Source organism: Lolium perenne, chromosome 7 (assembly GCF_019359855.2).
Source record: "Lolium perenne isolate Kyuss_39 chromosome 7, Kyuss_2.0, whole genome shotgun sequence".
In the NCBI taxonomy this organism is placed as follows: domain Eukaryota; kingdom Viridiplantae; phylum Streptophyta; class Magnoliopsida; order Poales; family Poaceae; genus Lolium; species Lolium perenne.
In genome coordinates this window covers 251,076,771-251,090,582 of record NC_067250.2, presented here as the reverse complement: position 1 = coordinate 251,090,582, position 13,812 = coordinate 251,076,771, and the positions used below count along the sequence as shown (strand labels likewise).

The following is a 13,812-nucleotide window of genomic DNA, read 5'->3' as shown; positions in this document are numbered from 1 at the left end:
GATGGGTGCAACGCTAGCAAGACATGTGGACGACCTCCAGTGGCATCAGCACTGACACATCGATCTACTGCTTCTGACGGTGCCGCTGATACGAGCCACTCGGCGCCAAGCTCAGGCGCATCAGTAGAGATAACATCTCAATCGCCGACCTGTTCAACATAGCTCAGCGCTACGCTGACGAGGACCCCACATTCGACTCAGATGACGAGTACGGCCAGCGGCGCAATCGCCTCCCCATCCGATCTAACACTCGCCGCGGCAACTACCGCTTCAGCACTCGCCCAAACAGTGGCAAGCACCGCGCTGAAAGCGGCAACACCGAGTTTGTCGCCAACGCCAACTATGGGAAGCGTGACCCGAAGTACTCCGGCCGTGACAACCGCGGCCCACGAGAGGATCGCTCCTAGGCAGGCGATTCGACCCGCACAACCTGCTTGACACCCCGTGGATCTACCACAGCAGGGAGGGCAAGCCCTCCATGCACACGACTGGGAACTGCTTCTCCCCCAAGCAGATCGAGATAGCCCGCCGCTCCAAGGAGAACGGTGGCGGCGGCCAGAACAAGGATCGTAACAAGGACCAGGACCAACCCAAGGATGATAGCTTCGGTCGCAGCATCGGATCCCTCCACACCTTCACCGGGGTTGGTGACTGCCGTGACAAGAAGGTTCTTACACGAGCGGTGGCCATCAACGCATTCATTGCGGACGTCCCGCGCTGGCTCAACTGGTCCGAGTAGAGCATCACGTGGAGCCGCGAAGATCACGTTCCATGAATCGAGTATCCAGGGCGATTAGCCCTAATTCTCAAACCCAAGGTCGCCGAGTACTGGTTCTCGAAGACCCTGATGGATGGAGGGAACTCCATCAACATCATGTACTATGACACCTTCCGGCGGCTCGGACTGCCCGACTCGCGCCTCGAGACGACGAGCGTCACCTTCCACGACATCGTGCCCGAACGGAAGGCCTGCCCAATCGGCAAGATAACACTGCCAGTGACTTTCGGCACGCCAGCGAACTACCGCACTGAGCGAATCTCCTTCGAGGTGGTCAGCTTCCACAGCCCCTAACACTGCGTCCTTGGACGCCAGGCGTTCGCCAAATTCATGGCCACGCCACACTACGGAAACAACATGATGAAGATGCCGGGACCACGCTGCGTCATGACCGTAAGTGGTGGCCCCGACCTCGCCCTGGAGTGCGAGGACAACGACGCCAAGCTCGCCGACGCTGTCATCGCTGCTGAACGTGACAACACTGCCTAACTTGCCAAGTACCCGGTCGACAACAATGACCCCACCACCCTCAACTGAGCTCGACTCGTCCGCGGCGACCTTCCAGGAAACGACTGACATACGCCGAGTAGAGTTGGTAGAAAATGACCAGAGTAGGTAGGTTATCATTGGGACGGGCCTACCCGCCCAATAGGAAAGCGCGCTCATCAAGTTTCTCCGTGAGAATAGAGATATCTTTGCATGAAAACCTTCTGATATGCCAGGTGTCCCGAGAGAACTCGTTGAGCACAAACTTCACGTTGATCCCAGCGCGCGTCCCGTCAGATAGACGATGCGACCCGTAGGTGAAGAGAGCCGACGCGCAATCGCCGAAGAGGTGAACCGGTTACTCGCCGCCGGATTCATCATGGAAATCAAGCACCCCAAGTGGCTGGCAAACCCAGTCCTAGTGCTGAAGAAAAACAAGACATGCGAAATGTGTATAGATTACACTAGTCTCAATCGGGCTTGCCCCAAGGACCCATTCGTCCTCCCGTGAATCGATCAGATCATTGATGCGGTCGCGGTCTGGGAGTCGCTACTCCGGGTACAATCAGATCAAAATGGCGGTTGAACACCAGGAAAAGACAGTGTTTATCACGTCACTCGGCGCCTACTGCTACACCGCCATGACCTTCTGCCTCAGAAACACCGGAGCCACATATCAACGATGCATGAACAGTTGCCTCGAGAGCCAAATCAGGTGTAACGTCCACGTATACATCGATGATCTTATGGTCAAGTCGACTCGGCAGGATGACTTAGTCACCGACCTCACCGAAACCATCGCCAACCTTCGGCGCTACCAGATCAAGCTCAACCCTCTGAAGTGCACCTTTGGAGTCCCATCAGGGCAGCTACTCGACTACGTTGTCTCCAAGCGTGGGATCGAGCCTAACCCGAGAAGACATCGGTCGTCATGCGCATCAAGAGGCCCACATGCCTCCTCTACGCGCAGAAGCTCGCTGGGTGAGTCGCAGCGCTCAGTCGCTTCATACCTCGACTTGGTGACAAGGCCCTGCCACTCTACCATTTACTGAAGAAGTCTGATTCTTCGAGTGGACGGAGGAAGCACAAAAAGCCTTGGACACACTCAAAGATGCCCTGCAAAACGCACCTATCCTGGCCGCACCACTACCGCATGAACCCATGCTCCTCTACGTTGCCGCATCAAATCGCGTCGTGAGCATAGTCATGGTGGTAGAGCACAAGGAGGAAGGGAAGGAGCAACTGGTTCAGCGCCTGGTGTACCATATCAGCGAGGCCCTCACCGAGTCGAATCAGCGCTACCCACACAACCAGAAGCTGGTCTACTCCGTGTTCAGGGCCCAACGACGACTGGCGCCTTACTTCCATGAGCACGCCATCAAGATCGTTGTATCGACGCGACTCGCCGACATCATCCTCAATCGGGACATGGCTGGGCGAGTTGCCAAGTGGGTGGTTGAACTCGGCTTCCACAACATCACGTACGAATCACGCCATGCGACCATGTCCCAGGCGCTGGCCGATTTCTTCGTCGACTGGGAGGAAGCACAACAGCCAACCTCCCCGGCGGACCTCAAGCATTGGACCCTCTACTACGACGGCTCCAAGAATCTCGAAGGGGCCGGAGAAGGGATCATCTTCATATCACCGAAAGGAGACACAATGAGGTACGTCGTGCAGCTACGATTCGAGCCTTGTACCAACAACATGGCCGAATATGAGGCACTCCTCCATGGCATGCGGATTGCCAAGGAGATGGGTGATACGTGCATTTTGCATCACTATTTTATATCATAATTTACTGTTATTCATTGATATATTTCATATTTGGAGATGATACTTATGTTATTTCATCTATTTTGCATGTTTCATGATTATTGGAGAATCGCGCACCGGAGTCAGGATTCTGCTGGAAAAAGCACCGTCAGAATGCAATATTTCGGAAGATCAACAATTGACGGAAATTATATGAAAAATCCTATTTTTCCAGAAGACGAAGATAGCCAAAAGGAGGAGCCGAGGAGGGCCGCGCCGCCTTGTGGGGAGGGGGCCCACAGCCCCCTCTGGCCTCCTCTCCTTCACGTACTTCTTTGTCCCGAAAACCTAAGCTCCAGAGGATAGTCGCGAAGAGACACAGCCGCCTCTACGGGGCGGAAAACACCAGAGAGAAAAGAGCTCTCCGGGAGGCTGAAATCTGCCGGTGAAATTCCCTCCCGGAGGGGGAAATCGACGCCATCGTCACCGTCATCGAGCTGGACATCATTGGGATCATCATCACCATCATCTCCATCATCATCACCGCCATCTCCACCGCTGCACCTCGTCACCGCTGTAACAATTAGGTTTGGATCTTGATTGTTTGATAGGGGAAACTCTCCCGATATTGATTTCTACTTGTTATTGATGCTATTGAGTGAAACCATTGAACCAAGGTTTATGTTCAGATTGTTATTCATCGTCATATCACCTCTGATCATGTTCCATATGATGTCTCGTGAGTAGTTCGTTTAGTTCTTGAGGACATGGGTGAAGTCTAAATGTTAGTAGTGAATTATGTTGGGTAATATTCAATGTTATGATATTTAAGTTGTGGTGTTATTCTTCTAGTGGTGTCATGTGAACGTCGACTACATGATACTTCACCTTTATGGGCCTAGGGGAATACATCTTGTATTCGTTTGCTAATTGCGGGGTTGCCGGAGTGACAGAAACCTAAACCCCCGTTGGTATATCGATGCAGGAGGGATAGCAGGATCTCAGAGTTTAAGGCTGTGGTTAGATTTATCTTGATTACTTTCTTGTAGTTGCGGATGCTTGCAAGGGGTATAATCACAAGTATGTATTAGTCCTAGGAAGGGCGGTGCATTAGCATAGGTTCACCCACACAACACTTATCAAAACAATGAAGATTAATCAACTATATGAAGCGAAAGCACTAGACTAAATTCCCGTGTGTCCTCAAGAACGTTTGGTCATTATAAGTAAACAAAGCGGCGTGTCCTTTGTGCTAAAAAGGATTGGGCCACTAACTGCAATTATTTCTCTCGCATTTTACTTACTCGTACTTTATTTATCTGCTATATCAAACCCCCTGAATACTTGTCTGTGAGCATTTACAGTGAATCCTTCATCGAAACTGCTTGTCAACACCTTCTTCTCCTCGTTGGGTTCGGCACTCTTATTTATCGAAAGTACTACGATACACCCCTGATGTCTACGTTCCCCCTCCTTTCCTGTAGACAGTGTTGGGCCTCCAAGAGCAGAGGTTTGTAGAACAGCAGCAAGTTTTCCCTTAAGTGGATCACCCAAGGTTTATCGAACTCAGGGAGGAAGAGGTCAAAGATATCCCTCTCATGCAACCCTGCAACCACAAAGCAAGAAGTCTCTTGTGTCCCCAACACACCTAATAGGTGCACTAGTTCGGCGAAGAGATAGTGAAATACAGGTGGTATGAATATATATGAGCAGTAGCAACGGTGCCAGAAAATAGCTTGCTGGCGTGTAGTTGATGGTGGTAGTATTGCAGCAGTAGTAACGCAGTAAAACAGTAAACAAGCAGTAGTAACTCAGCAGTATTTAGGAACAAGGCCTAGGGATTACACTTTCACTAGTGGACACTCTCAACATTGATCACATAACAGAATAGATAAATGCATACTCTACACTCTTGTTGGATGATGAACGCATTGCGTAGGATTACACGAACCCTCAATGCCGGAGTTAACAAGCTCCACAATTTGTTCATATTTAAGTAACCTTATAGTGTAAGATAGATCAACATAACCAGATAGATCACATCAATACCATCATAGTAATAATTAACTCCACAATCTACAAGAGATCATGATCATAGCCTACGACAAGAACCACACGGTGCACACACTAGTCACCTTTACACACGTGCAGGAGGAATAGAACTACTTTAATAACATCACTAGAGTAGCACATAGATGAATTGTGATACAAAACTCATATGAATCTCAATCATGTAAAGCAGCTCATGAGATTATTGTATTGAGGTACATGGAAGAGAGATGAACCACATAGCTACCGGTACAGCCCCGAGCCTCGATGGAGAACTACTCCCTCCTCATCATGGAGGCAGCGGTGATGAAGATGGCGGTGGAGATGGCAGCGGTGTCGATGGAGAAGCCTTCCGGGGGCACTTCCCCGCTCCGGCGGCGTGCCGGAACAGAGACTCCTGTCCCCCAGATCTTGGCTTCGCGATGGCGGCGGCTCTGGAAGGTTTCTGTGGTTTTCGTCGAACGCATCAGGGTTTTCGATCCAGGGGCTTTAAATAGGCGAAGAGGCGGCGCAGGAGGGCTTCTGGGGGGCCCACACCATAGGGCGGCGCGGCCAGGGCCTGGGCCGCGCCGGCCTATGGTCTGGGGGCCCAGTGCCCCCCCTCTGGTCCTTCCCGGGTGTTCTGGATGCTTCCGGTGAAAATAGGAACTTGGGCGTTGATTTCGTCCGATTCCGAGAATATTTCGTTACTAGGATTTACGAAACCAAAAACAAAGAAACAGCAACTGGCCTCTCGGCATCTCGTCAATAGGTTAGTTCCGGAAAACGCATAAAAATGATATAAAGTGTGAACAAAACATGTTGGTATTGTCATAAAACAAGCATGGAACATCGGAAATTATAGATACGTTGGAGACGTATCAGCATCCCCAAGCTTAGTTCTGCTCGTCCCGAGCAGGTAAAACGATAACACAGATAATTTCTGGAGTGACATGCCATCATAATCTTGATCATACTATTTGTAAAGCATATGTAGTGAATGCAGCGATCAAAACAATGTTTATGACATGAGTAAACAAGTGAATCATATAGCAAAGACTTTTCATGAATAGCACTTCAAGACAAGCATCAATAAGTCTTGCATAAGAGTTAACTCATAAAGCAACAATTCAAAGTAAAGATATTGAAGCAACACAAAAGAAGATTAAGTTTCAGCGGTTGCTTTCAACTTGTAACATGTATATCTCATGGATATTATCAACATAGAGTAATATAATAAGTGCAATAAGCAAATATGTAGGAATCAATGCACAGTTCACACAAGTGTTTGCTTCTTGAGGTGGAGAGAGATAGGTGAACTGACTCAACATTAAAAGTAGAAGAATGGTCCTCCATAGAGGAAAAGCATCGATTGCTATATTTGTGCTAGAGCTTTGATTTTGAAAACATGAAACAATTTTGTCAACGGTAGTAATAAAGCATATGTATCATGTAAATTATATCTTACAAGTTGCAAGCCTCATGCATAGTATACTAATAGTGCCCGCACCTTGTCCTAATTAGCTTGGACTACCGGATCATCACAATGCATTGTTTTTACCAAGTGTCACAAAGGGGTACCTCTATGCACTTTGTACAAAGGTCTAAGGAGAAAGCTCGCATTGGATTTCTCGCTATTGATTATTCTTCAACTTAGACATCCATACCGGGACAACATAGACAACAGATAATGGACTCCTCTTTTATGCATAAGCATATAACAACAATTAATAATTTTCTCATTTGAGATTTGAGGATTGTTGTCCAAAACTGAAACTTCCACCATGGATCATGGCTTTAGTTAGCGGCCCAATGTTCTTCTCTAACATATGCATGCTTAACCATATGGTGGTAGATCTCTCTTACTTCAGACAAGACGAACATGCATAGCAACTCACATGAAATTCAACAACGAAAAGTTGATGGCGTCCCCAGTGAACATGGTTATCGCACAACAAGCAACTTAATAAGAGATAAAGTGCATAATTACATATTCAATACCACAATAGTTTTTAAGCTATTTGTCCCATGAGCTATATATTGCAAAGGTGAATGATGGAATTTTAAAGGTAGCACTCAAGCAATTTACTTTGGAATGGCGGAAAATACCATGTAGTATAGGTAGGTATGGTGGACACAAATGGCATAGTGGTTGGCTCAAGTATTTTGGATGCATGAGAAGTATTCCCTCTCGATACAAGGTTTAGGCTAGCAAGGCTTATTTGAAACAAACACAAGGATGAACCGGTGCAGCAAAACTCACATAAAAGACATATTGAAAACATTATAAGACTCTACACCGTCTTCCTTGTTGTTCAAACTCAATACTAGAAATTATCTAGACCTTAGAGAAACCAAATATGCAAACCAAATTTTAGCATGCTCTATGTATTTCTTCATTAATGGGTGCAAAGCATATGATGCAAGAGCTTAATCATGAGCACAACAATTGCCAAGCATCACATTACCCAAAACATTAATAGCAATTACTACATGTATCATTTTCCAATTCCAACCATATAACAATTTAACGAAGGAGAAACTTCGCCATGAATACTATGAGTAGAAACCAAGGACATACTTGTCCATATGCTACAGCGGAGCGTGTCTCTCTCCCATAAAGTGAATGCTAAGATCCATTTTATTCAAACAAAACAAAAACAAAAACAAACCGACGCTCCAAGAAAAAGCACATAAGATGTGATGGAATAAAAATATAGTTTCAGGGGAGGAACCTGATAATGTTGTCGATGAAGAAGGGGATGCCTTGGGCATCCCCAAGATTAGACGCTTGAGTCTTCTTGATATATGTAGGGGTGAACCACCGGGGCATCCCCAAGCTTAGAGCTTTCACTCTTCTCGATCATAGTATATCATCCTCCTCTCTTGATCCTTGAAAACTTCCTCCACACCAAACTCGAAACAACTCATTAGAGGGTTAGTGCACAATAAAAATTAACATATTCAGAGGTGACACAATCATTCTTAACACTTCTGGACATTGCATAATGCTACTGGACATTAGTGGATCAAAGAAATTCATCCAACTTAGCAAAAGAGGCAATGCGAAATAAAAGGCAGAATCTGTCGAAACAGAACAGTTCGTATTGACGAATTTTAAAATGGCACCAGACTTGCTCAAATGAAAATGCTAAAATTAATGAAAGTTGCGTACATATCTGAGGATCATGCACGTAAATTGGCTTAATTTTCTGAGCTACCTACAGGGAGGTGGACCCAGATTCGTGACAGCAAAGAAATCTGGAACTGCGCAGTAATCCAAATCTAGTACTTACTTTTCTATCAACGGCTTTACTTGGCACAACAAAACACAAAACTAAGATAAGGAGAGGTTGCTACAGTAGTAAACAACTTCCAAGACACAAATATAAAACAAAGTACTGTAGCAAAATAACACATGGGTTATCTCCCAAGAAGTTCTTTCTTTATAGCCATTAAGATGGGCTCAGCAGTTTTAATGATGCACTCATAAGAAATAGTATTTGAAGCAAAAGAGAGCATCAAGAGGCAAATTCAAAACACATTTAAGTCTAACATGCTTCCTATGCAAAGGAATCTTGTAAATAAACAAGTTCATGAAGAGCAAAGTAACAAGCATAGGAAGATAAAACAAGTGTAGCTTCAAAAATTTCAGCACATAGAGAGGTGTTTTAGTAACATGAAAATTTCTACAACCATATTTTCCTCTCTCATAATAACTTTCAGTAGCAACATTAGCAAACTCAACAATATAACTATCACATAAAGCATTCTTATCATGAGTCTCATGCATAAAATTATTACTCTCCACATAAGCATAATCAATTTTATTAGTTGTAGTGGGAGCAAATTCAACAAAGTAGCTATCATTATTATTCTCATCAAGTGTAGGAGGCATAGTATAATCACAACAAATTTTACTCTCCATAGTAGGTGGCACCAAAAGACCACTATCATTATAATCATCATAAATAGGAGGCAAAGTATCATCAAAGAAAATTTTCTCCTCAATGCTTGGGGGACTAAAAATATCATGCTCATCAAAGCCAGCTTCCCCAAGCTTAGAATTTTCCATATCATTAGCAACAATGGTGTTCAAAGCGTTCATACTAATATCATTGCTACTAGCATGCAAATAAGATTCCATGGGTTTTTTAATTTTCGCATTAAACCATTCATGTCTTGACTCAGGAAATAGAATAAAAAGCTCACAGATGTTGTCCATTATGCCTTACTAGTGTAAACAAGAAACAAAAAGATGCAATTGCAGGATCTAAAGGAAATAGCTTCGAGCACAAACACAATGGCGCCGAGAAAAGTACGTTACCACGGAACCGAAGTATGAGTGCCTTTTACCGTTCCTCCCGGCAACGGCGCCTTAAAAGTGCTTGATGTCTACGTTCCCCCTCCTTTCTGTAGACGGTGTTGGGCCTCCAAGAGCAGAGGTTTGTAGAACAGCAGCAAGTTTTCCCTTAAGTGGATCACCCAAGGTTTATCGAACTCGGGGAGGAAGAGGTCAAAGATATCCCTCTCATGCAACCCCGCAACCACAAAGCAAGAAGTCTCTTGTGTCCCCAACACACCTAATAGGTGCACTAGTTCGGCGAAGAGATAGTGAAATACAGGTGGTATGAATATATATGAGCAGTAGCAACGGTGCCAGAAAATAGCTTGCTGGCGTGTAGTTGATGGTGGTAGTATTGCAGCAGTAGTAACGCAAAGAAACAAGAAACAAGCAGTAGTAACTCAGCAGTATTTAGGAACAAGGCCTAGGGATTACACTTTCACTAGTGGACACTCTCAACATTGATCACATAACAGAATAGATAAATGCATACTCTACACTCTTGTTGGATGATGAACGCATTGCGTAGGATTACACGAACCCTCAATGCCGGAGTTAACAAGCTCCACAATTTGTTCATATTTAAGTAACCTTATAGTGTAAGATAGATCAACATAACCAGATAGATCACATCAATACCATCATAGTAATAATTAACTCCACAATCTACAAGAGATCATGATCATAGCCTACGACAAGAACCACACGGTGCACACACTAGTCACCTTTACACACGTGCAGGAGGAATAGAACTACTTTAATAACATCACTAGAGTAGCACATAGATGAATTGTGATACAAAACTCATATGAATCTCAATCATGTAAAGCAGCTCATGAGATTATTGTATTGAGGTACATGGAAGAGAGATGAACCACATAGCTACCGGTACAGCCCCGAGCCTCGATGGAGAACTACTCCCTCCTCATCATGGAGGCAGCGGTGATGAAGATGGCGGTGGAGATGGCAGCGGTGTCGATGGAGAAGCCTTCCGGGGGCACTTCCCCGCTCCGGCGGCGTGCCGGAACAGAGACTCCTGTCCCCCAGATCTTGGCTTCGCGATGGCGGCGGCTCTGGAAGGTTTCTGTGGTTTTCGTCGAACGCATCAGGGTTTTCGATCCAGGGGCTTTAAATAGGCGAAGAGGCGGCGCAGGAGGGCTTCTAGGGGGCCCACACCATAGGGCGGCGCGGCCAGGGCCTGGGCCGCGCCGGCCTATGGTCTGGGGGCCCAGTGCCCCCCCTCTGGTCCTTCCCGGGTGTTCTGGATGCTTCCGGTGAAAATAGGAACTTGGGCGTTGATTTCGTCCGATTCCGAGAATATTTCGTTACTAGGATTTCTGAAACCAAAAACAGCAGAAAACAGCAACTGGCCTCTCGGCATCTCGTCAATAGGTTAGTTCCGGAAAACGCATAAAAATGATATAAAGTGTGAACAAAACATGTTGGTATTGTCATAAAACAAGCATGGAACATCGGAAATTATAGATACGTTGGAGACGTATCAACCCCCTATACTTGTGGGTCATCAAGACTATTTTCTGGCGCCGTTGCCGGGGACTGAAGCGCTATTGGTCAGTGGAATTTGTAAGGGAAACTTTTACTGTTCGTGCTGATTTTATTTCTGCCTGCTACTATAATTCATTATGGAGAGATGTTCTCTTGAATTTTTATTTGGAAAATCTACTACTACTGCAAAGGTAGTGGATGAGGCGCCAGGTGATAAAGAGGTTCCATACAAAATAGCTATGAAAATTATTGAACGTGTTGTGGATAATCGTTATGAAGGGGATGGAACTGTCCATCCTGGAGATCATTTACTGTTCTTACATGAATTATGCGGTTTATTCAAGTGTGCAGGTATTGCTATGGATGAAGTTAGGAAGAAACTATTCTCTATATCGCTGTTTGGTAAAGCGGCGCATTGGTATAAATTACTGAAGAATGGGGATTCTCTTGAATGGAATGATATTGTGCCCCTATTTTATTCTAAATTCTATCCTCCAAGTGAAATTCACAAAGACCGGAACCGCATATATAATTTCTGGCCTCATGATGGAGAGAGTATTGCCCAAGCATGGGGGAGATTGAAGTCTTTAATGCTCAAATGCCCCATTCATGAGCTTCCTGGTAATATTATCATTGATAATTTCTATGCAAGACTTTCTTTTCAAGATAAGACCTTGCTGGATACTTCTTGTTCTGGATCATTTACACGCAACAAAGAAGAGTTTAAAAGGGACCTTCTTGATCGGATTCAGGAGAATACTGAAGGATGGGAGAACGACAAAGATAGAGAGTCAGGTATAAACTATGATTATAAATGCATTGAAGCTTTTATGGATACTGATAAATTTCGTAATATGAGTGCTACTTATGGTCTTGATTCTCAAGTTGTTGCAAATCTTTATAAAGCTTTTGCCTCTCATTTTGAATTGCCTAGGAAGAATTTTGATAAGTATCATGAACCGTACAAAGATAAAATTGATTCAGCTATAAATAAATGTGTTGTAATTGAAACTGTTGATCATGTTATTCCTGAAGCTTATATTGAAAAAACTCCTTTCCCTGCTAAAATGAAGGAGTATTCTGTTATAAATAGTGCAGTTAATAAAAGTGCAAAGAAACCTATAGAACCTGAAGAGCAAATAAAGGTTGAACCTGCTATTGCAATAGTTAAAGATCTTGTGACTGAAAATGTAGAAGATGGTCATATTATTTTCTGTGAAGATGCTTCTAATATTGTTTCACATCCTAATAAGTCTAGGAAAACTAGTGTTCCTATGCTTTCTGTTAGAATTGGTGATCATTGTTATTATGGTCTATGCGATATTGGTGCAAGTATTAGTGCTATTCCTTATGAGCTTTACATGGAGATCATGCATGAAATTGGTTCTTGTGAACTTGAAGATATTGATGTGGTTATTCGGCTAGCTAATAGAGAAACTATCTCTCCAATTGGTATTGTTCGAGATGTGGAAGTTCTATGTGGTAAGATTAAATATCCTGCTGACTTTTTAGTACTTGGTTCTGCTGCTAGTAAGTATTGTCCTATCATTTTTGGTAGACCTTTTATAAATACTTGTGGAGCTGTTATAGATTGCAAGAAAGAGAAAATTGTGACTAAATTTGCTGGTGAATCTTATGAGTTTAATTTCTCTAAATTTGCCAAAACTCCTTATAAAGCTGATTTGCCTGATAATGATTTTAGAGTTGAACAGTGTGCATCTATTGCTCTTGCTCCTAATAATCCTTTGCAACAACATCTGGAGAATAGTGAGAGTGAAGTCTTTAGGGAAGAAAGAAATGAGCTTGATGAAATTTTCCTTCGTCAACCTATTCTCAAACATGACTTGCCGGTTGAAGATCTAGGTACAACACCACCACCAAAGGAAGATCCTGTTTTTGATTTAAAACCATTGCCTGATAATTTTAAATATGCTCATATTGATGATAAGAAAATATATCCTGTTATTATTAGTTCTAAGCTTTCAGAGTTTGAGGAATAAAGGTTATTGGAAATATTGAAGAAACACCGAGGAGCTATTGGCTACACTCTTGATGACTTGAAGGGGATTTCTCCCTCTATTTGCCAACATGCCATTAATATGGAAGATGATGCAAAGCCTGTTGTTGAACATCAGCGTCGTCTAATTCCTAAGATGAAGGATGTGGTAAGAAATGAGGTATTAAAACTTCTTGAAGCTGATATTATATATCCTATTGCTGATAGTAGATGGGTTAGTCCTGTGCATTGTGTTCCTAAGAAAGGAGGAATGCATGTTGTGCCTAATGATAATGATGAGCTCATCCCTCAAAGAGTAGTTGTAGGGTATAGAATGTGCATTGATTATCGAAAAGTTAATAAAGTTACTAAGAAATATCATTACCCTTTACCTTTTATTGATCAAATGTTAGAAAGGTTGTCATTTTTGCTTTCTTGATGGTTATTCTGGGTTTTCACAAATTGCTGTTAAAACTAAAGATCAAGAGAAAACCACTTTCACTTGTCCCTATGGAACTTATGCTTATAGACGTATGCCTTTTGGTTTATGTAATGCTCCTGCTACTTTTCAAAGATGCATGTCTGCTATTTTTCATGGCTTTTGCAAGAATATTGTAGAGGTATTCATGGATGATTTTTCTGTCTATGGGAATTCTTTTGATAATTGCTTGCGAAACCTCGATAAAGTTTTGGAGAGATGTGAAGAAACTAACCTTGTTCTTAATTGGGAGAAATGCCACTTTATGGTTAATGAAGGAATTGTATTGGGACATAAAATTTCCGAGAGAGGTATTGAAGTTGATAGAGCTAAAGTTGAAGCAATTGAGAAGATGCCCTATCCCAGGGATGTTAAAGGTATTCGTAGTGTTCTTGGTCATGCTGGGTTTTATAGGAGATTTATTAAAGATTTCTCCAAGA

General features: G+C 43.7%; 1 protein-coding gene across 1 annotated transcript; it reads left to right on the top strand.

The window, feature by feature from the left end:
• The first annotated feature begins 847 nt into the window (after positions 1 to 847).
• Positions 848 to 1,267, top strand: LOC139833901 (uncharacterized). Its single transcript, XM_071824272.1, has 2 exons — positions 848 to 1,051; positions 1,094 to 1,267. The coding sequence occupies exons 1-2, from the start codon at positions 848 to 850 to the stop codon at positions 1,265 to 1,267; spliced, it is 378 nt and encodes a 125-aa protein (XP_071680373.1).
• Positions 1,268 to 13,812: the final 12,545 nt, after the last annotated feature.